The following is a 23,710-nucleotide window of genomic DNA, read 5'->3' as shown; positions in this document are numbered from 1 at the left end:
CAACCTTGTGCATATACTAAAAACCATTGAATTGTACACTTTAAAATGGCCGGGTTTATGCTATGTGAATTATATCTCAATTTAAAAAAAAAAAAAAAGAGCTGTCTGTCTTCTAAGACTGAAACTAGAAGCAGCAACTTTCAATGGGTGCACAGGGGTTACCCAAGCATCCCACCCAAAGGGAGGAGTTGTCAAGAGCCCACTAAATAGACTTGAGAAGAACAAGTCATACAGTATCTCCAAAGGGCATCCTAGAGATTGAGAAATAGCTGAAGAAAGCTATTCTGTAATCTAATCCTCTCTGTTATCACCAGTATGTCTAAGGAAAAGAGACAGGAGGGACAGAGCACTTTCTGAAAAAGGAGAGATAACGAAGAATCATTTGTCAGTGTTTATTGTTTACGGTATGCTGATTCTGGAGGCCTGATGTCAGCTCCTTTGAGAGAGACAGCACTAGATCAGCAAGGCGAAAGTCTTACTAGAAGGAAATGTGATTTCAGATTCGGGGTAGGAGTTAGGGGAGTTATAAAATCCTATCTAACCAAGCAATCTTCAGCCTTCAAGCTGATGTGCCTTGCGAGGAGAGAAGATGTGCCCAGAGCAAGTGAAAAATGCCATTCTTCTGTCACACGATAGTGTGCTAAATCTGCTCTCCATTTTAAACATTACTCTCCTCCAAGTTTGGGTACGTGGGTTAGGCCTCCAGAGCTTCAGCAGAGAGTAAACTGCAACATGGATTTTCAGGAGTGCCTCTCACCAACTCAAAGACATCAGCTCCAGCAATTCTGCATCCCTCCCCACCCCGCCACCTCATCCTCAATTTTTTCCATTCCCATAAGCATATAAACATGCTTCTACCTTCCCCAGCTTAAAAAAAGAAAACAAGACTCCTTCTCCAGGCATTTCCCCATTTCTCTGTTTTGTTCTATGTCAAAACTCCTCAAATGAGATGTCTATACTCCAATTTCTCTCCTTCCATTCTCTCTGAAACTGCAATATGGCTTTTGCCCCACACTCTACAGAAAAGGCTCATCAAGGGCTTCATTTTGTTAAACCCAATGGTCAGTTTTCAGTCCCCTTTTACTTGCCTTCCCAGCAGGATTTGACACAGTGGAGCTCTTCCTCCTCTTTGAAGTGCTCTCTTCACTTGGCCCGTGGCCACAACTGCTGAGCCTGCGCGTCTGGAGCCTCTGCTCCGCAACAAAGAGAGGCCGCGATAGTGAGAGGCCCGCACACCGCGATGAAGAGTGGCCCCCACTTGCCGCAACTAGAGAAAGCCCTCGCACAGAAACGAAGACCCAACACAGCCATAAATAAATAAATAAATAAATAAATAAATAAGAAATAATTCTGGGACAAATGAATATCCACATGCAAGAGAATGAAGTTGGACCCCTACCTCAAAGCACACACAAAAATTAATTTGAACCAGACAAAATTTTAATTAAAAAGGCAACCTAAATGTAAGAACTAAAACTATAACACTCTTAGAAGAAAATCTAAGAGTAAATCTCTGTGATCTTGGGTTAGTCAGTGATTTTTCAGATGTGAAACTAAAGGCACAAGTGATAAAAGAGATGGATAAGTTGAACTTCATCAAAAGTTAAAACTTTTGTGCTTCCAAAAGACACCATCAAGAGAAATAAAAGACAACCCCCAGACCGGGAGAAAATATTTGGATATCATTTATTTTTTAAGGGACTCATATCCAGAACATATAAAGAACACTTACAACTCAATAATAAAAAGACAAATAAGTCAGTCAAAAAACAAGCAACATTTTTGAATAGCCATTTCTCCAAATAAGATATACAAATAGCTAGGAAGCACATGAAAAGAAACTCAACATTAGTCATTAGTCATTACAGAAATGCAAATCAAAACCACAATAAGAAACTGCTTCACACCCACTAGAATAGCAATTATAAAAAATAATACTAATAGCAAGTACTGGCAATAATTTAGAAACCTGGAACCTTCATTGTTGATGGGAATGTAAAATGATGCAGCCACTTTGGAAAATAGTTTAGAAGTTCCTCAAGATGTTAAACATAGCTACAATATGACCCAGTAATCCTGCTCCTAGGTTTATGCCCACACCCCAAATGAAAACGTATGTCCACACAAAAATTTGTACATAAATGTTCATAGCAGCATTATTCATAATAGGTAAAAAGTAGAAACAACTCAAATGTATATCAGCTGCTGAAATGGTAAATAAAATGTGATATTTCCGTATGATGGAATATTATTTGGCAATAAAAAGGAATAAAACACTAATACATGCTACAGTATGGATGAACCTCAAAAGCATTATGCTAAGTGAAAGAAGTCATTCACAAAAGACCACATAGTATACGATTCCATTTATATGAAATGTCCAAAATAGGCAAATCTAAGGAGACAGAAAGTAGATTAGAGGTTGTCTAGGGCAGGGGAGTGGGGGAAGGAGGGTAATGCAGAGTGACTGCTAATGACCATGAGGCTTCTTCAGGGAATGATAAAAATGTACTAGAATCAGATTATGGTGATGGTTACACAACTCTAGAAATACACTAAAAGCCATTGAATTATACACTTCAAATGAGTGAACTTGATGGTATGTAACTTATATCTCGGAAAGCTGTTAAAAGTCAACATGAGTCTAGGAAAGGTAACCATAGTCACGTAAAAAGAAATGGAATTATCAATGTTTCCTTTAGGAAATTTTCAGTAGCTGTAGTCAATTAAAATTTGATTTCTTTAAAAGTCTGCACTAAAATTATTCACCAAAAACAGAAGCAGGGTATCCCACTGCTTTACTGAAAATGATTCATCTTTGATGCGCTAGCAATATCTGGGAAAAGGAAACACAGGTGTCTCAGTAGGGCTTCCTTCCAAGGTCATGTGATTTCTGAAAAAGCAACTTCTGAGTCTGAAGTCATCAGGGTGTTAATTCTGGGGATGGCTGGTTAACACCAAACACCCTGATCGAACGTATGACCATATACATGTAATATAATAAAGACCACATCCTCAGCTCAGAACAAGAGCTACAGACTTCTAATAGAAAACATACTGAACACTGTTCCTTCAGGGACTGAGGATGATCCTTCTTAGAGTGAGATATTTTCCTTACCGGAAGGAAATAGCCATGTCTGACTCCCATTTTCCTTTCTTAGCTAAATCCAGAAAGAAGGAAGGATAGGAGGGAGAGACAGGAAGGGAGGAAGGAAGGAGCAACGCAGAGATACTTCCATATGTCTAAAGTTGTAAAATCAAATGACCAGGTGAAGCACAATCAGGGGACTGGAAAGAGCCAACCCTCCCTGCCCCCCCAGCCTCTGTCACCACCTGCCAAACTCCAGACAGGGGCACAATAAGTTACCCTCCACAAAGTGGGGAAGGAAAATCCAGGCAGGAGCTTATGAATAAATAAGCCTCCATCCTATATTTCCACGTGCCCTTGGCTGATTAATCCTTACAAAATCCAAGCAGATGACTAGAAAGACACTTGGTTGGTGACCAACTTTTAGGTGACCAATTTTAAATCTCTGATTTAAGTCTTTAAAGAGCTTTCATTTGTGGATAGAAAAGATAATGTTGCTGCTGATAAAAATTAGAATCCTCGAAATCTCAGCTGAAACATTGGGAGTCTCTTCTTGTATACTATGTTCTGATGGCAAAGAGGGCCCACTGTCCCCATCCGCTCTGTAGAATTACAACCCTCTCCCCTCAGCAATCCTAGCCGAGGAAAGCATGCCTGCAGATAAGGAGTGATTACTCACTGTTCTCACTTGTGGTTTGTTTTTTGTTTTTTCCTAATACTCAACTTTGAAATTGGAAAGAAAGAAAAGAAAGGAAACCACATCCTTTGTACTCTCGATATATAAATAAGAGCCAGTAAGGACTGAAAACAGATTTTCACATTGATTGACGTGGGGACACCAGCCACAATGAAGAACTCCTCTACCTTTCTGGCAGCCACTCTCTCAATGGTCATTTTTCTCCTTCTAATTCCTGAAGGTAAGACTGATTCTTGTCATTTCCATTATAGCAATTAAGCAAAATGGAGCAGACTCTTTGGCGATATTAGCTAAGTGTACTAAGAGGAGATGTTTTTCTCGCAAGCCTTAACATTCTTTCTTGGATACTACATATATCTTTATTTTAGAAGGAAAAACATCCTTCTTTCTTCTTTACAATTCCTTTACAAAAGATAACAGAACCACCAGTGCTGCCGACTTGTGTCTTGAAAACTGCCAAAAAGGACATTGTAAAAACAAGTAAACAAACAAACAAAAAGTTCTTAAGTTAGGAAAACAAATAGGACATTTCAGGGAAGAAATAGCGATGCCTCAGCCTTTCTTGCTGCAGAAAATGCATAGATAGCTTTAATGACAAAATCGACTATACTTCAATAATAAATAAATAATTTTACAAAAAAAAAAAACCTGACCTAGACACACCCCCAAAATCAGGAATGATTCGAATATTTATCATTATTTCTCTAGGCTAGTGTGTCCTTGGGAATACATTAGGACATTGGGAGCATCCCCGCATTGACTCTTTGGAAGTGCTATAGTATTTTGTATTAAGCGTAACTAAGTTGTAACCAACTTGCCTGGTTTTGTGTGAGTTGCACATGCATCAGGTTGAAATGCTGTAAAAGTCATGGGATTATCACTAGAAGGGTAATAGCCCCTGGGTAGCTCTAGATGTTCCTTAAAAACTTTCTAGGCAGTGAAAACCACTCTGGGGCTAGGCTGAACTGTGCTGACAAGTGTGGAGCAACCATGGGTTTTCCCCACATTCTGGCAGCTTTTGGAGATGGAAGTGATGGGCAGGGGCTGATGCAACAACCTATCTTACCAAAAATTCCCAAGGAAGTTCTCTGGTTTATCTTGCACCTAAAAGTTTTAGAAGTAAGAAGGTTGCAGGGCATTAGAAACAAAAGGGTGGGCAGAGTACTATAAGTATGGCATAGCACAACTATGTTCAGGTATGTTAAATCCTCCACAACAGTGAAAAGAGAGCAGATTAAAAAAATCCAATCATATCTTTTCTTCAAAGGAAACAACAGAAGCAACTTACTCTTTGTTTCCTGTGGTCAGAGAGAGCAGTGTGGGTCCCTGAAAGGAACAGACACAGCAAAGCAAGACTTGATGCTCTGGACGGGAGGTCTCAATCCTTCTACACGTTAGAATCCTCTGGAGGGTTTTGAAACAATGCTGATATCCCAGCCCCAGTGATTTTAATTTATTGTGATTCTGGGTGGGAACCAAGAATTGCTAGTTTTAAAAGCTTCTCACCTGCTCTAAATCCTATTCCCGAATCCTAGGTTGTGGGATATGGGGACTTTTTCTGAGGTGGTATGTGTGCTCACCAAACACAGACTCTGCAAAACGAAGTATTATATTGAGTTTATGATTTCTGCAGCCCAGACGGTCCAAAGATGCATCTTTGAAATCCATCTATTCGTGATACACCCTAGGAAAATTGAGATGTAGGTGAAGTTCTCTTGGTTTCTCTAAGTCCCTTATCCTTTTACTTCTAGAGCCTAGGACTTCCCCTTCCCAACTCCCTTCTGGAAACGAGAGGCCTTCTGGACACCCACTTCCCCTTCCCCCACTCTCATCATTTACACCTCATTGTAAATCTGGCAATGAGTTAGCTTTAATAATGGAGTAACAGGCACTGTGCCCTATTGAAGGAAACCTGAGTCCCAGCCAATGGTCAGGAGAAATGTTTGGGGAGAATCCAAGAACATCTGGTGTAGGAAGGTGGTGCTGAGAGTATATCACATGGGCACAAGATCCTCTCAACCAACATGTATGGTTTGCCTTGTGCTTTGGTCTCACTGTTCGCTAATAGTGAATCTCTACTCTTGTTCTATCACCAAAGAAATTTGACTAAGGCAGAATTCTCTCCCTATAGCATCTTCTCTCCTCTCTTCATTGGAAAAGGAATTAGATTAAACCATGTGGTTCAGTCTGGAGATTGAAGGGGAGCTTCAGGCGCAAAAGATATTATTCTCTCAATTTATGAATGACAAGAGTGCAAATTTCAATAAGAAAAAGTCTCACAATGACCAAAGAACTCAAGGGTAGGGTCACAGTTAAAAGGCACTAATATCAGTTTGTAAGCTGTGGGGTTTTGCAAGGGCTTGGGGCAAAAAAGGGTGGTTTTCAAGCTTCTAAAAGCCACTCTGCTTCCCCAAATTAATACTTAGCCAGAAAGGGAGAGGTGTGGGGGAGCATTCAAGGCTGTCATCATCACCAGCGGCTCCTGGTGCACCTGTTCCTCGTATAACCCCGTGCACAGTTGTCTGCCTTTGCAAGCCCTGAGGCCTGAGGTCAGCGGTTGGGACAGATTTCCAGCCTGATAATCCCTGGAACGGCCAACGGCATGGTTTCTGTGGGTGAAAGAGCAGGACCTTCTCAGAAAGTCCAACAGGAATGGGATTTACATTCAGATATCTGAAATCCACATGAAGGTGGGGAGGGTGTTCTCATCTCCCCTCCTCTCTGAGTGGGAAATGCATGTCTAGTCTTAGAAACATGGCTTTAGGTAGAACTCTTTGGAGGGGTCACTGATATGACTTGTCCTTTTCTTTTTAACAGATCTCTGTGTAAAAATTATTGGAGGAAGTCCAGTGACTCCTCATTCAAGACCCTACATGGTGCTACTTCAAGGGAAAAATATCTGTGCCGGAGCTTTGATTGCAAAAGACTGGGTATTGACTGCAGCTCACTGTAATCTGTAAGTGCTTGGGTTTAAAAAACATTTGTGGAGATATTCTAACCCGGGGGAATATTAATGAAGAGAGTAAATACCACTAAAGCCACAGGATCTTTACATCGTTTACATCTTTGACAACTTGCTTTACCCCAAAAGAGAGTTGAGCCCAGACTCAGCCCCAAAGAATCAGACCAATGAGGAAGCAGCATCCAGAGCTCTTTCTGAAGATCTCCGCTAGAGCCACCCGGCTCAGGTGCTGCAAGTCTTTGCTGCTGGTCTTGATTTCATGATGGTGTGGAAGGGTGAAAATTTCAGTGTCCACTCAGGGACCTGAGCACCACTGTCAAGTAGAGAAAGCTTCTTTTGAATGCCTTCCTGTTTTTCTTATGAACTTCTCACGCCTTCAGCCATCTCTTAACCACCGTCAACCACTGCCTTCAAACCTCTTCCAGAGCTGGTCTTTTCTCCGCTCCCTAAATCAAGCCTCTAAACCTGGGCTGTCTATTATGATAGCCACTGTCATGTTGGCTATGTAAATTACCTATGGCTATATACATTTACATTAATTAAAGTTAAATCAAATTGCAAATTTCGGTCCTTGGTCTCACTGGCCACATTTCGAGTCCTCAGTAGCCTACATGGGGCTCCATATTGGACAGTGCAGATTTCTAGAACATTTCATCATCAAAGTATAGTCTACTGAAAGCACTGTTCTAATGTCTTAAGTGAGACTAATATCAGCTGTGTAATGGAAAAAAAGCAATGTGATTATATGGTTGGTGTAGTTTATACACTAAGTTGTGAGTGATAATGGCCTTCATCATTAATGCATCAGAGAGTATCTTGATTTTATTAACCAAAATGAACCTTTAGCATGGAGTAATAAAATGAAAGAATGCTGGGACCCTCCTGCAGACCACCATACCCTCAAACACACACTCAATGCCATGCAAATAGGGTCTTCCACTAAGCAATCTATCTCTGAAAGTTTTCCCATTTAAGTCTGCTGTTCTGTTACAAAGATATCTTCAGTGCATTAGTCTACAGCTATCGAGTGTCTTTTGCTTTTGTCTCTAGACTACTGAGACCTCTGTTTTCCAGTCATCTGCAACCTGATTCTCTATTACAACTAAAGGAAGGCTGAGGGGACAGCAGTAAAACCCCAACAAAGATCCCAAGACTGGGCTTAGCTACCATGGAATTCTCTTATCATTTGTTTTTCAATGAAACCTAGTTTAGCTTGTTATAAATAAGCTGCAGGTGATCATGATGATAATGGTAATGAGAAATTCATAAACAATTCACTTTTTATTCTTTAAAGTACACTTTTTTTTAATTAATTAATTTATTTATTTATTTATTTTTGGCTGTGTTGGGTCTTCGTTTCTGTGCGAGGGCTTTCTCTAGTTGTGGCGAGCGGGGGCCACTCTTCATCGCGGTGCGCGGGCCTCTCACTGTCGTGGCCTCTCTTGTTGCGGAGCACAGGCTCCAGATGCGCAGGCTCAGTAGTTGTGTCTCACGGGCCTAGTTGCCCCGTGGCATGTGGGATCTTCCCAGATCAGGGCTCGAACCCGTGTCCCCTGCATTGGCAGGCAGACTCCCAACCACTGCGCCACCAGGGAAGCCCCTTAAGTACACATTTTTTTCTGAGCCACAAACAAGTATTTTCATAGCAAGCATATTTACAAATGGGACAATGAAACTGATCAGCACATAATATGCTCAGCTTCTGATTTAAAGAGTAAACCAAATTAACGGTGTTGTGTCTGTTTTCAGGAACAGAAGATCCCAGATCGTTCTTGGGGCTCACTCAATAACCGAGAAAGAGCCTGAAAAACAGATCATGTTCGTTAAGAAAGAGTTTCCCTATCCATGCTATGACCAGGACACGCATGAGGGTGATCTTAAACTTCTAAAGGTACGAGCCTTTGATTATACTTTTGATTGACTTAAAAGTCATAGAAGCTCCTATAGTCTGGCCACCGACATGGAAACCTTTCTCAGTGCTCCGATAACTACAGACTGTAGCTGCGTAAGGGGGTGGGAGTTGGGGGGGTCCCTGAGGGTTGGGCTAGAATTTAAATAAAAATATGAAATTTTTATTTTTTTTAATTCATTTTTATTGGATGAAATTCTTAATTATCTCATTCTGTTAACTTTTTGCTTGTCTTCCAACAGCTGAACAAAAAAGCAACAATTAATAAAAACGTGGCTATCCTTCCTCTCCCTAAATTGGGGGATGATGTGAAACCAGGAACTATGTGTCGAGTTGCAGGGTGGGGTATGTTTCGCAATAATTCACCTCAGTCTGATATTTTGAGAGAGGTCAATGTCACCGTCATAGACAGAAAAATCTGCAACGATCAAAGGCACTATAATTATAACCCTGTGATTGGACTGAATATGATTTGTGCCGGAAGCCTCCAAGGTGGAAGAGACTCCTGCAGTGTAAGTAAAATAAGATCCCAAACTCTAGCTGTTGGGTTAAGTCATGCAGATGTAGAGAACGTGAAGTCACTCTTTGCCTTGTCATGACATTGGCTTCTACAGCGTCCTAGTGCTTTTAAAAAGAAGTTTGATAAAACTCCAGTCAAATTAATTAATGTTCTCAGCTCAGGTGAGTTGTTCATCATAAACCATGCTAGTGCCTGGGTTGAACTACTACATCTTCTTGATTTTATATCGAAAACCACTAAGAAGCTATTTTTTCTCATTTTTCATATTAACATATATAGATCTAAACTGAAAAATATATAACACTGAGGAGAGCTGAAGTCAGGGTTCCTCTAGGGCCTTCAGTACGTTTTCCCCATCTGAGCGCCCCCCAAAATTCCTCTGCCATTTAACCAGGTAAGTCTGAAATGCCTGCATTCCCAAGACAGACTGAAGATCTCCGGGGTAAACCCCATAGCTTCCTAGAGCTGAGCTCAACCCCCGGAAACAACTTCCAAGAATGATCCATTCCAAAGTGCACACAAGCCTCCCTACCATATGCCCTGAGAAGGGCTGGGGCTGGGCTCTTCTTAAAGATAGGAGTAGAAGAACCCTTGACAAAGGTTTAAGCTCTGAGCACTGGTTTGTCACTTCTCACTTCACAGGATGGAGCTGAGCCCTCAGAGCCTTGCATTTGCAGAACTCTGTGTACAAGCCTCAGTAGCCCTTCATCCGGCACCACCCATCCTCCCTAAAGCCGGAAACAGCCAATCTGGTCTCTAGACCTTAAATACATTTAAATAAGCTGATTCTAAAGTTCCTTGAGAGAATACAAGGTCACATATTGGGTGGCTCACGCACAAGAATAAAGCATGATTTACAGCTAACTGAAGCCTCCCTCCTAGTGGAAACAGGCAGTTCCAAAGTGTTATCACTGACTTCCGGGAGCATCCATCTAGCATCAGATGCTCAAAGGAGACTCGGGAGGAAAAGCAAAGAATACTGTAAATTCCACGAGAGCAGTACTTTTAGTCTATTTTGTTCACTGATTTAGTCCTAGTATCTAGAAGACTACATGGCACATAGTAGATGTTCCATAAATATTGACTAAATGAACGATGTTTGCTAGAGAAGAATGGCGTTTGTGGGAGCTTGAAGGAATTGACCTCCAAGGTCTAATTTTAATGTTCACTGATACTATATAGGGTGATAGACTGGCAGATTAATAACACAAGTTTTAAAATGTAATTTTCTCTTCAGTGATTACTGTATTGATGAGGTGAATTTTATTTTGAGTCTTTCACATTCCATACGCTCTTTAGAGATATTGTTGTATAACTTATTTCATTAAATGTTTCTTTCTCATTAAAAAAAAAAAGGAGACTCGAGGCAGCAATTTCTGTCTATTTGAGAAGGAGAAGGAAAAGGTTGCTTTGGTTTTGTTCCTTTGGGAAAACAATTCTCTGCTGGAGGAACTAGAAAACATGGCTTTTATTCTTTGCCTCAGTGGCCAATCTGCATTTGACTATTTTATCCCTTGAGTTATTAAACATTTTGAGAAAATGACAAACAGGAGAGTTTCTAAAGCAGAGAATTTGTCTCACAGTTAGTGGATTACACAAACAATAATACAAGTTTCATTTCAATTTTCACTGCTTCACAAACAAGTCGAGAAAACCAATTTGAACATATTATTGAATATTCCCAAACATTTTGGTTTTTTAAGCACTAATTGTCAAGTAAGTCAAGGTTGGTCTTAACTTCACCTTAAGTGCTCCACATTAAATGGAATTTCTTCCATTCTGCTAGTGGTCATATTTGATGCTGGTCTTCATCATTCCTCTTGTTTTCCCCCAGGGAGATTCTGGAAGCCCTTTGATATGTGAAGGCATTTTCAGAGGCATCACTGCCTTTGGCCTTCCAGGGAAATGCGGAGACCCTCGAGGACCTGGCGTCTATATTCTTCTCTCAAAGAAACACCTCAGCTGGATAGCTAAGACTATGAAACATGCAGTTTAGATAACCGTATTTCATTTCATTTGCTGTTACTTCTTTTTTTTTTAATTTTTATTAGAGTATAGTTGACTTACAATGATGTATTAGTTTCAGGTATACAGCAAAGTGAATCAGTTATTCATATAGATATATTCACTCCTTTTTTTAAGATTCTTTTCCCATATAGGCCATTACAGAGTATTGAGTAGAGTTCCCTGTACTATACAGCAGATTCTTATTAGTTATCTGTTTTATATATAGTAGTGTGCATACGTCAGTCCCAATCTCCCAATTTATCCCTCCCGCCCCTTATCCCCTGGTAACCATAAGTTTGTTTTCTACATCCATGACTCTACTTCTGTTTTGTAAATAAGTTCATTTGTACCCTTTTCTTTAAGATTCCACATATAAGGGATATCATATGAAATTTGTCTTTCTGTGTCTGACTTACTTCACTCAGTACAAAAATCTCTAGGTCCATCCATGTTGCTGCAAATAGCATTATTTTGTTCCTTTTTATGGCTGAGTAATATTCCATTGTATATATGTACCACATCTTCTTTCTCCATTCCTCTGTTGATGGACATTTAGGTTGCTTCCATGTCCTGGCTATTGTAAGCAGTGCTGCAATGAACATCGAGGTGCATGTATCTTTCTGAATTATGGTTTTCTCCAGGTATATGCCCACTGCTGTCATGTCTTAATTTTATCATAAATAAAATCAATTTGTATCACTGTACTTGCTGCTCTCCTATAACTTTAACAGGCAGATCTCCACCAGCAAAGTGAACCAGAGTAATATAGAGACCTTGTGGATAATGCAAAGGAGAGATCAAGTGACCAATGTCACCTGTGTCATCCATGTGACAAGTGATATGCAAACTTGGCTTGAATTATTCACGTCACTGATTCAGTGGGGCCCAGCAGGAGGGACACTAAGGTCAGTCTGTCTAGTAACAAGTTCAGTGAAGGGCTCAGCAATTCTGCAAGAAACAGAAACGGCCAGTCTAGAGTGTTTGGATTAAAAGGAAATGTTTGCCCTTCAAAGGCCATTGTTCCACATCAACACCTGCTATTCAGATTTATATGTAAGAACCTGAGTCGATGGGAGAAGTAGAAACAGAAAATGCCTTACAGTATTTTCCAAAGGCAGGTGAGAAACAGAAATTAAAATTCTAGGGGATATTAATGAGGCACTTTGCTAGCCAAAAAAAGGATACAAGGAAAGTCAGCCTCCTTTCTCAGTAGTTTGAATTTAAGCCGTGGATTATCTAGGTGATTTCCTGGTTCCCCTTGTCCTTGAGTCTGGGTAGGTCCAATCAACATGGTGGTTACAGTGACTGCCATCTCATACTAGGGAGTGAGTGTTGAATCGTGGCCTGAAATTTTCCTTTGGGAAAAAACTCAAGATATTTATTCAGCGTATTGAACTTAGTGGATAGTCATCAGCCCAGTAGCCACTTCAAGATGAGATTATGTGAACAGATTCCTTTGATTTCCATCAGTTCCTTTTGGAATATAAATCTTATATTTGTGTGCATGTATGCACACATAAACATCTACATACACACACACACGGTGTATCCAAACTAAGAACATACAGCAACACTACGAGACAGCTTCTTAAAACAAATGAAGGAACATAGCTTAAAGACTGACCAAAATACTGGTCCTTTGGTTTTCAAACATGGCTGCCCATTAGACTTACCAGGCTCTTTAGAATGACCAATGCTCAGGTCTCACCCTTAGAAATTTTTATTTAATTTGATGAGAACCAAGACAAAGTATTCTTTTTATAAGCTCCCCAATGATTTTAATATGCAGCTGGGGATGAGAACCCCTATATTAGAAAGTGAAGTCTCATGCTGATATCTAAAAGAGATGCTCTAAGAGGATATTTTAGATGCCTGCTATAATCCCTAATTAGGATTTTAATAGCAATAAGAGGATGGATGGAGTATTCCCTACTGGCAACATTTATTACAGATTTTGAAGTCCACTTAAAAAGAGTTGTATGAAACCCTTGTTCATTGCTGGTAGAAGTGTAAATTGGTAGAGCTTCTTAGGAAAAGTGGCAGTGTCTATTAAAACTGAATGAACACATATGCTATGACATAACAATTCTACTCCTGGGTATATACCAAACAGAAATGAGGGCTTTTCTCCACCAAATACGTGTTTGAGGATGTCCGTAGCAGCTTTATTCTTAAAAGTCAAAATTGAAAATAACTCAAATATCCATTCATAATAAAATGGATAAACAATTGTTGTATATACAATGGAATATTACACAGCAGTGAAAAAGACCAAACTACATGCCTGTGTCATGCATGAATGCAACAATATGAATTACTCTTACAAATCTAAGGTTGAGTAAAAGAAACCAGACCAAAAAAAAAAAAAAAAGAATATTTACAGTAGGATTACATTTATCTGAAAGTTGGCATAAGGCAAAACTAATTCATGGTGACCAAGGTCAGAATAATGGAGGACTATTGACTGAGTGGACACAAAGAAGTCTTTGGGGGTGAAAGAAATGTTCACATCTTGATCTGGATGATTTATTCATATGATCTTGATCTTATTCATAAATTAAAAACTCACTGAGCTATACACTTAAGATGTATGTGCTTTATGTGACTTATTAGTCAATAAAAAATTTATATTACAAAATTTTTGTAGCAGAGGCTTCTATTTTGTGTATTATCTGTAAGTTCATTTTTTTCTTTACTGAAACCATATTCCAGACTTCCACCAAAACTAACAGCAGTAAAAGATATATTGCTATTTTTCTTAAATGAGAGCCTTGTTCACACACCAGTATTAATTGAGAGAAGTGATCTTTTGTCATGTCGTAATGCCGTGAGATTGTTAAGATAGAAGTAACCATATCAGAATGGTGGGGGACACTGGAGGTGGCCTCACCATTTTGCTCCTTTCCCTGCTAAACTTTTTCTTATAGTTTATACCTGGCTAAATAAGAAGAAGATCAAATGAAAGCCATTATCTTAAAGAAAAGAGTGTGTATTGCAGGAATGTAGCATATTTGCAGCTTTTGGTGACCTAAAATTTTATAAGGTAAAAATTACTAGCACTACCAAGCAGATTTTCTGAGTCTAAAAACAGGGAAAAGAACAGAATGTACTGGCAACTTGTCAGGAGAGTCCTAACACCCCTTGTATTTACTATTCCACTTTTCAACTATCAAGGCTTTTATTTGGGTTTTTTTTTTTTTTTGAGGAGGGGTATTAAGGGAGTGTGTTTGTATTGGTAAAAACCATTTATGACAAAGCAAATAAATTAATCAACATATGTTAGCTGACACATGCAAAACATTCCAAAGGACACCAAAAAATATAACATCTTGACAATAAAAAGCTCGTCATCTTGTTTGAGCCTCATGACAACACCATGGAGAAGGCAAGGCCAATATCCCTCAACTCCTCAATAGAATTGTCCGGAAGAAATAAGCATGTTAAAACTTAAATAAACAAAGATTCACATAGTAATAAAAGATTTTTTTAAAACAACTAGAATAGTTATATTAACACAAAATAGGTGATACAGACTGATGCCAAGAGTTAAAGCCAGGTAACATCATTTCAAAACACTTCCTGGAGAGGTCAGGACTTATGTGAAGGTGCAAAGCAAAAGAAGAGAGGAGCAGGAATTCCAGACTAGAAAGAAGAGGTCTAACAAAAGCATAAGGCAGGAAATCACAAGACTTAGCCCAGGGTTAACACAGGAGGGAGTGAGGATTAACATTAAAAAGATAGAACAGTGGCCTGACCAAGCTTAAAGAAACCTTAGCAGTTACCAAATCCAAATTCCTATTCTTGCAAATGTTGTGACAGACCCAAGGTCACTCAGTAAGTATGTGGCAGAGCCATAACTGGTACAGGTCCCCAGCTTCAGGTTGTGGGCTCAGGACTCCGAGGTGGAGGCCTATGGGGTTAGGTAATGGGAGTCATTGGGAGTTTATGAGCAGGGGACTTGGAGGGTCAGCACAATGATATTAGAAATGTAACCCAGCAGGAATGTGGAGACCCATGAAGAATAAAGACAGGGAACCAGTTAGAAGGCAGTTACCACAAACTGGTCATCAGGCATGCAGGACATTACTAGGGTAAAACAAAAAACAGAGAACAAAGGGTAAACTGTATAACCAGGGGGATCCCTGAGTAATGAGACGACCAGGATAAGGATGACACCATGATAAGAGAAAAGGGAGTCCCACAGAAGTCCTCTTTTTGAGAGGAAGTCATATGAATGCTTAACATAGAGTAGCACTTTAATCAATGTTTTTCAAGTGAATAAGTTGTGTTTTTAATGTATTGAGTTTGAGCTAAAGACAAAGAAGTATCTCAGAAAAGAAATATCCAGAGACAGACAGAAGTATGAGGCTGGAGCTTGGGAGAAAAGTCGAGTGACAAAGAAGCGTTTAGAAATCTTTGCTGTAGATATTCTTGTGACTATAGCAGTGAAAATGCACCTCTAACGAGGAAAAGACAGAGAGAGAAGGAGAAGAAAGGGGGAGGAGGAGGAGGAAGTCAGAGAGAGAAGCGTAGAGTCAAAGACAATGTCTGGGAAATGCAATGGAACGAGGCAGAGCAAATAAAGTAACCTGTGAAGGAAGGTCAGGAGAACAGGCATTCACCTCAGGAAAAGCACGTCATCTTGTTTGAGCCTCGTGACAGCACCATGGAGAAGGCAAGGCCAGCATCATTATTCTCACATAGAAATGAGGAAGCTGAAGCTGAGAGGGGCTGAGTGACTAGCAGCAATTCCATACACAGGCTGTGCCATCAGCTGCGGCAGAAAAAACCCGGGTCTGGTCTGGACCCAAAGCCAGGTGCAGCACTCTGCCTCGGTGGCCTGTGGGAAGAAGGACAGACAGCTCACGTTCCACATGTCAAGGGCTGTTGCTGAGGACTGGGAAGCAACCTAAGCTGGGGCCACGAATCCCATATAGGATAAAGGGCTTCTCCAAACCCCTGGCACATTCAGGGCTGGCGCTCCCACTGCGCCTTTGCTATGGAAAACACCAGTCAGAGAGGACTCTGGGTAACACCCTAAAGTGGCTAAGGCTTTGCTTCACTGTTGCCCTTCAGGGCTCTTCCCCCTTGTTTTGGTTCCCTAAGGCTGCTGTAATAAATTACCACAAACTGCACGGCTAAAGACAACGGAAATTTATTCTCTCAGAGACCAGAAGTCCAAAATCAAAGATTTGGCAGGGCTGGCTTCTTCTGGAGGCTCCAGGGGAGATTCTCTTCCCTGCCTCTTCTAGTTCCTGGCAGTTGTTGGCCATCCCCAAATTGTAGCTACGTCACTCTAATCACTGCTTCTGTGGGCACATCATCTCTGATTCTGTGGTCACATCATCTCTGATTCTGTGTCTGTTCTCTGTGTGCCTCTTATAAGGACACTTGCCATTACATTTAGGGCCCATCTGGATAATCCAGAATGATCTCATCTCAAAATCCTCAACTTAATTACATCTGCAAAGACCCTTTCACCAAATAAAGTCACACTCACAAGTTTCAGGGATTTGACGTGGATAGCTTTGAGGGGACCAGTTTTTAGCTCACCACACCCCTCATGCCTTATACTATTATTAGTTCCATCTTCTCTAACCCACCAACACCCAGGAATTACCATGGCTGTGCTCCTACCACACACTCCATCCCTCTTCTTATCCTTCCCTGAAAGTCATCCTTTTGGGATCTTGGTTTCAAGAAACTAATCAAATAAACTGATGCAGCTTAATGGAAAAGGACCCAAAAATCTGTCTCACAAAACATACATGAATCTTTCATATGGAATTCTGAAGACAATACCCTCTTTCTGTTATCTATCTGATCATTTCTCAAAGAATACTCTGTGGAACAATAGTTCTAAACGAGGTTGATAGGTATTAAAAATGAAAAGAGTCTTTAATGTTCCCATTAATTTGGGAGCTCCAAGTTAAGAAAATTAAACAGGATTCCTTATTTCAAAACTGCTATATGCATTAGAAATATTTGGAAGAAGAGGCTATAATAGGCAGCATTTCTGAAACCTATTTCACCAGAGTCCTTTTGACTTGAACATCTCAAACTACTAGGTTCCTTGGAAAATACTTTGCAAAACCTATCCTAATCCAACAGTAACTTTCACGATCAAAACTTCAGGCCAAAATCCACAAAGCTGACTCCATAAAAGAAAGCTGGGAGTGGGAAGATGAGAGAAAAAAAGAGGTTGGATATGTTTTTGAGTGGGTAGGTATTTGGGGGCACAACTAAAATCAAATGAGGTAGGTGGCCACCCCCTCATAGACTGCTTACAACTCAGTTGAGAGCTGGAATGTCAGAAATAATCTTGTTCTCTGACACAAGATTCTCAACAGCAAGGAGCGCAGATACACTATTCCACTCCCAAAGGAGACATTTCTTAGATACTTGGGGCTTTTTCCATCTAAACACATAACTCCCAATGCTCTCCTTCATGCATACACACACACACACGCACATACACATACACACGCACAAAGACACACCGCCAAGGAGACATGGGATTGGCCCTAGGCATGTTGGTGCATTAAAAATGTTTAAATTTATAGATATAATGCCATCTTCTTATTTTACAGATGAAGAAAAAATTTAAGAATATCGAACAATTTGTTCAAGGCCACACAGCTGATTAATGGCAGAGCCAGAACTAGAATGCAATTCAATGCTTTAACTGTTTACCATGCTCCAAATCCAACGCAAAGAAGAATCTCTTTTTCTAATGAAGGCCAGTATCCATTATTTTTTAAAAATTAAAATTTTTTTTATTTGAGCCATATAAATGAAAAGCAACTTAATTTAGTTAGGAAAATACAGATCATTATACCACTGCTTTAAAATTAAACCTAAAAAGAAAAATCTATTCAATAAATATAATCAGTGATAAATACTCTTTCATTCTTTATTATGGTGTGTTAAGATGAAGAGGAAGGAAGAAGAGAAAGTGGAAAAAGGAATAACAGGGAAAAAATCCCAAATGTTTTATAGAGCAGGCTTTGAAAAATATCTTGACTTAAAAAATGGATAGCTACTTCTAGAACTTGTTAGGAATATGGCATTTGGATGGAAACAAAAACATTCTTGAAATACATTTTTCACATTAGTGACAATCTTAGTTTACTAGATAGTGGGAAATGCCACCTTATCTCAGATGAAGGTCCTCTTTTAGGATTTACATCCCCACGTGCCAAGAGTACTGTCACTGAAAGCATTGAAAGTTTGGTTTTCTTTATGCAGCTACATCCATAAATGAGACCACATACTGACGTATGTGCAATGGACTGATGAAACCCAGTCAAAGGTCAGATCTCATTTATAGACTAGAAAGTTACCTACCACTGTTTCAAACCTTGTAAACTACAACTCTCCGCGGGGTGGATAGGAGGGGGAATTATAAGGTATCTTTCTTCTGTAGTCAGGTGGGTGAGACCTCTCTAACTAAAATTTTCCCCCAGAGAATTATGACTCTGGGTAACAGGGTGAGACTTACTAAGGGCATGACCACAATCTAGAACAGCTTTTTTCCAGCTTTATGACCACAACTCATTGTCAAAACTACATTTTATGCAGTGACCCCATACATGCAAATGTACTGATAACTATGACAAAAGTTATTCACAAAATAATACCTACTTTTCCATTTTTCCATTCTATACCATTCTATTTCTTTTTTTTTTTTTTTTTTCAGTGCTGATCTTGACCCACAATGGAAACATTGACAGACAGTAAAAACACATAGAAGCTGAAGACCTCAGCAGCCCCATGCCATGTGGCAGTGCCCCCTGAAGCACGTTCACGGAGCAAGAACCTCAAGATGCTCCCATACAAAGAATTCCCAGATGAATTTGGGAAACAGAGAATGCTGTAACTCCTCTTGGAGATTCCCAATACACATAACGTATCAAAGGCTTTGAGACATTCTTAGGAAAGAAAAACTGTTCTTGTTTAACCCAGAATTTCCAAATTTATTTGACCACATGATGTGTGTTTGTAAAACAATCTTCCTGCTAAACACTTTGCAGAAATCTTGTACACAGAAGAAACTACTGAGTTAGAGATGAAAATTAGTGTCTAAAATTCAAAATTAACTGCATCTTCTCCAGCCAAAAGCATTTTAAAGGAAGGAGAAAAGGTTAAATGTACCTTTGGATAGCTATCTAATATCAATGAAAAAAATTCACAAGTCATTAAAACTAGAAAAGTATAACTTATTAAGGACAGAGAAACAAAAATGCACTAAGTACATTCTTTATTCTAAGCATCAGCAAATGGTTCAAGTATCTATCAGTACTCCCACCTAGCTGAAGGACCTATCTAGATGCTGGAATTATAATTTTGTAAAGAACTGGGTTTTGAGGCTTGATTTTAAGTGTTTCTCTAAACTAAAAAGGTCTGGTGAATTGTGATTAAATATATGCAAAGGACCAACTCATGCTTCTCCTACACTCATGCTGGTACTGAAGTGGCTCTGTCAAGAGCTGCCTGTATTTTTTTTTTTTAACACCTTTATTGGAGTATAATTGTTAGTTTCTGCTTTATAACAAAGTGAATCAGCTATACACATACATATATCCCCATATCTCCTCCCTCTTGCATCTCCCTGCCACCTCCCCCATCCCACCTCTCTAGGTGGTCACAAAACACCGAGCTGATCTCCCTATGCTATGCGGCTGCTCCCCACTAGCTAACGATTTTACATTTGGTAGTGTTTATATGTCCATGCCACTCTCTCACTTTTTCCCAGCTTACCCTTCCCCCTCCCCATATCCTCAAGTCCATTCTCTAGTAGGTCTGTGTCTTTATTCCCGACCTGTCCCTAGGTTCTTCATAACCACTTATTTTTTTTTTTAGATTCCATATATATGTGTTAGTATATGGTATTTGTTTTTCTCTTTCTGACTTACTTCACTCTGTATGACAGACTCTAGGTTCATCCACCTCACTACAAATAACTCAATTTCGTTTCTTTTCATGGCTGAGTAATACTCCATTGTATATATGTGCCACGTCTTCTTTATCCATTCATCTGTTGATGGACACTTAGGTTGCTTCCATGTCCTGGCTACTGTAAATAGTGCTGCAATGAACACTGTGCTACATGACTCTTTTTGAATTATGGTTTTCTCAGGGTATATGTCCAGTAGTGGGATTGCTGGGTTGTATGGTAGTTCTATTTTTTAGTTTTTTAAGGAACCTACACACTGTTCTCCATAGTGGCTGTACCATGCCTGTATTTTTACTCACCAAGTCACACAGTATAACAGCTGAAGGATATATAGTCATTTTGAGGCTAACCTGAGCTCCAGCCAGCCTGACCAGCAGAAGCAGGAAGTCTTTCTGTTAAGGGTGTTTTGTTGTGGCCAAAAACATTCTCAGAATCTCCAAAGAGAGTCATGGTATTATCACTGCCTAATATTGTATATATTTGGTTTTTGTCTGTCTGCTCCCACAAAAGTGTGAGCTCCATGAGGGCAAGGATATTGTCTGTCTGGTTCAGCTGTGTATTCCCAGTGCCACAAAAAGTGCCTGGCACATAGTAGATGCTAAATAAATAAATGTTGAATAAATAACTTTCAGGGATGACCAGAAGACAAGTTGAGTGGCAAGAGGAAGAAGATAGACTATGTAATCAGAGGTCTACAAGAGACTGGATGCCAGTGCTCTGTTCCTTCATCAGCCAACACTTCTGTCTCCCTAATTCCCTCAGCCCCCTTTAACATTTCAGATTGCACCAAAGAGCATTTAAGGCTCTTGAGGACAAGGTCCGGGTCTTATTCTCCATCATGGGGTCTTGCTCTCAAGAAGTAACCAGTAAACATTTACAGAACTATGCCAAGAAAGAACAGCAGTCTGCCTTGAAAGGGCAGAGGCTCCCCAGAGTCTCACAGCCTGGAGTGGTCTCCCCACATAGAACAATGTCTCACCCTTTTCATACTTCCTTATCTCCCACACATTTCAGCTCTGCTGGTTCTTCTGCAAAATAGGGTAAGATGAGTTATAATGCTAACTCCAGAGTTCAGAAACACATTTTGAAAACTGTCCACAATCATCACTGCATACACGAATGCAAGAAGACATGACAGTTATAAGTGACGAACAATCAAATTCAGAAACACTCAGCTATATACACTCCCTGAGGTGTGGTGGGTGTAGGGCATTTTCCTCTGATAAAATATATACTTCAAAGAACCAGAAGGAGAAAATCTTCCATTCATGGATTTTTCCACCAGTAGCAGCTCACTTTGCAATAGGTACATGGAATTTTACTTGCCTATTTACTTACCAAAAAACCCACGGGACCTGGCCAGAGCAGGACAGGACCACACAGTCACATCATTCTTAGGAGACCCTTGGCCAGTTGCAATCTCCTTTGTCTTAGGTAGCCAGATTAGGGAACAAATCTGTAATAATGACCCCCAAAATATAGAATTATGGCAATTTCTGAATCATTGAATGCATTTTAAACCAATCCTAGGCAGAATGCTCTGTCCACATCTATCCTCCAGTCCACGCATGGGGTTAGGGCATTAGAGGAATTATGTTAGTTCTAGGAAAGTTTATCCCAAGGCAACAAAAGACTAAATATACAAATAGGCTTAGGCGCAATGAACCTATGAATTGAAGTGGACTATGGTCATTGTCTAGGAAGAGTCAGACTACGCTCACGTTTCACAGTCAAAGCAGTGCTGAGAAAGAAGGGAAATGAAAAAAAAAGGATACACAAGTTCAATTAACTTTCAACTCACAGATGAAGAAGGTTTTACAAAAAGAAACTCTTATGAACTGAAATTCCTGTAGACTTAGCAGGTAAAGAGAGGTGTGTTTGGGTTCTATGCTCTATCATAAGTTATTTTCACAAGATTCTAGAAGATCAGTATGAAGGTAAACTCCCTGAGAGACGTTTACCTGTGAGTTTGTGCTTGGGGTCTGGATGCTCTGCCCAGTATTTATGTCCAGGATGTGTAAGTGTCCGTCCTTCATTCCTCCTCCAACAGCGAGGATTTCAGACTGCCAGGGACACCAATCCATGGCCTTTAAAGTTCCAAATAATCACACAGGCAGGTCAGCTTCAGAGAAGGTGAACTCATGAATGAGCTGCACGCATATAAGCAGAAGTTCCAGAGCTCTGTCCCCATGGCAGATCTCCAGGACCTCTGATCCAAAGGCAAGAGCTACTTTACTCTCCGGAGATTACTTCTCAGGGACTAGAAATCACGTATTCGTGCCTTCTTCAAATTTAGATAACAATTGCAAGTATTTTAAACATAGAAAAACCCCACAATAATATGTTTGAAAAGCTTCATTCAACACATCCTCTGGGGCAAAAATCTGCTGCTGGAAGAGTTGACATGTGCCCCTAGCATCTAGTTATAAAATACAGTCTTCCTCTGGTTTGTCTACCTGTGTCCTTAGGTTCTAGGTCAGAGAGGGAATAGAAAAGAATAGAGAGCTATACATGCTTGCTCACAACACAAGAAAATCTCATGTATTTCAAATCTTAATACATTTTAGAAAATAAAATTGCCTTTTCTTTAGTTATAAATTGTTACTGTTAATTCTGAAAAACAGAATTTAATATTATACATTTATATTGATAATTGAAATGACTAGTAACAGTAACTTTAAAAAACATTTTAACAAATATTTCAGTTATATTTATCTGTATACCTTATCAATCATCCTGGCAACTATTCTCATTTTTACATATTATCTTCTATATGTAAAATTATTTTATAAAGTACTAAGCATAATGTATATACTATTTTATTTTTCTGTTGTTTTCACTTATTATACGGCTTTCCATGTTTAACTTATTTTTCATAATTATCATTTTTAGTAATCCCACTTTATTCCATCATGTTATTATACTCTAATTAATGTTTGTTCTAATGCTGGACTCAGGTTGATTTTTTTATCTTATTTTGGTTTGGTTTGCATTGGGTTGGGTTGAGTTTTTTGGAGAGAAGTGGATTGGGGGGATTGTGTTTTTGTTGTTTATTTTTATAAAGAATACTTTAATAGGGTTCAAGATGGCGGAGTAGAAGGATGTGCGCTCACTCCCTCTTGTGAGAGCACTGGAATCACAACTAACTGATGAACAATCATCAACAGGAAGACACTGGAACTCACCAAAAAGATACCCCACATCCAAAGACAAAGGAGAAGCCACAGTGAGATGGTACGAGGGGTGCAATCACAGTAAAATCAAATCCCATAGCTACTGGGGGGGTGACTCAGAAACTGGAGAACACTTATACCACAGAAGTAAATCCACTGGAGTGAAGGTTCTGAGCCCCATGTCAGGCTTCCCAACCTGGGGGTCTGGCAATGGAAGGAGGAATTCCTAGAGAATCAGACTTTGAAGGCTAGTGGGATTTGATTGCAGGACTTTGACAGGACTGGGGGACACAGAGACTCCACTCTTGGAGGGCACACACTAAGTAGTGTGCACATCGGGACCCAGGGGAAGGAGCAGTGACCCCATAGGAGATTGAACCAGACCTACCTGCTAGTGT

At 39.8% G+C, this 23,710-nt stretch overlaps 2 protein-coding genes across 4 annotated transcripts in view; one reads left to right on the top strand and one right to left on the bottom strand.

Annotated features, from left to right (window-relative positions):
- Positions 1 to 1,209: 1,209 nt before the first annotated feature.
- On the top strand, positions 1,210 to 15,903 carry GZMA (granzyme A). 2 transcript variants are annotated; one of them, XM_082455929.1, is made up of 5 exons: positions 1,210 to 4,005; positions 6,603 to 6,741; positions 8,497 to 8,638; positions 8,899 to 9,168; positions 11,011 to 15,903. In XM_082455929.1, the coding sequence occupies exons 1-5, from the start codon at positions 3,936 to 3,938 to the stop codon at positions 11,170 to 11,172; spliced, it is 783 nt and encodes a 260-aa protein (XP_082312055.1). In that variant the 5' UTR covers positions 1,210 to 3,935; the 3' UTR covers positions 11,173 to 15,903. The 2 variants fall into 2 exon arrangements, with proteins under 2 accessions (XP_082312055.1, XP_082312056.1); XM_082455930.1 differs by lacking the exon at positions 11,011 to 15,903 and adding an exon at positions 9,819 to 10,970.
- A 6-nt stretch (positions 15,904 to 15,909) lies between these two features.
- The window catches only part of CDC20B (cell division cycle 20B), a 61,713-nt gene continuing 53,912 nt past the window's right edge, over positions 15,910 to 23,710 (bottom strand). For both annotated transcript variants that reach the window (XM_082455904.1, XM_082455905.1), the window contains exons 10-12: positions 22,101 to 22,226; positions 21,478 to 21,595; positions 15,910 to 16,023 (exon numbers count right to left, since the gene is read on the bottom strand). In XM_082455904.1, coding sequence (XP_082312030.1) covers positions 15,923 to 16,023; positions 21,478 to 21,595; positions 22,101 to 22,226 — 345 coding nt within the window. In that variant the 3' untranslated portion in view covers positions 15,910 to 15,922. The remainder of the gene's footprint in view (positions 16,024 to 21,477; positions 21,596 to 22,100; positions 22,227 to 23,710) is intronic.

Source organism: Balaenoptera physalus, assembly GCF_965194825.1.
Source record: "Balaenoptera physalus genome assembly, chromosome: 3".
Lineage (NCBI taxonomy): Eukaryota > Metazoa > Chordata > Mammalia > Artiodactyla > Balaenopteridae > Balaenoptera > Balaenoptera physalus.
This window is presented reverse-complemented; position numbering and strand designations above follow the sequence as displayed.

Coding starts and splice junctions, on each gene's coding strand:
- GZMA (XM_082455929.1), top strand. CDS start 3,936: ATGAAGAACTCCTCTACCTTTCTGGCAGCCACTCTCTCAATGGTCATT. Junction 4,006..6,602: donor TCTCCTTCTAATTCCTGAAG/GTAAGACTGATT, acceptor TCTTTTTAACAG/ATCTCTGTGTAAAAATTATT. Junction 8,639..8,898: donor GTGATCTTAAACTTCTAAAG/GTACGAGCCTTT, acceptor GTCTTCCAACAG/CTGAACAAAAAAGCAACAAT.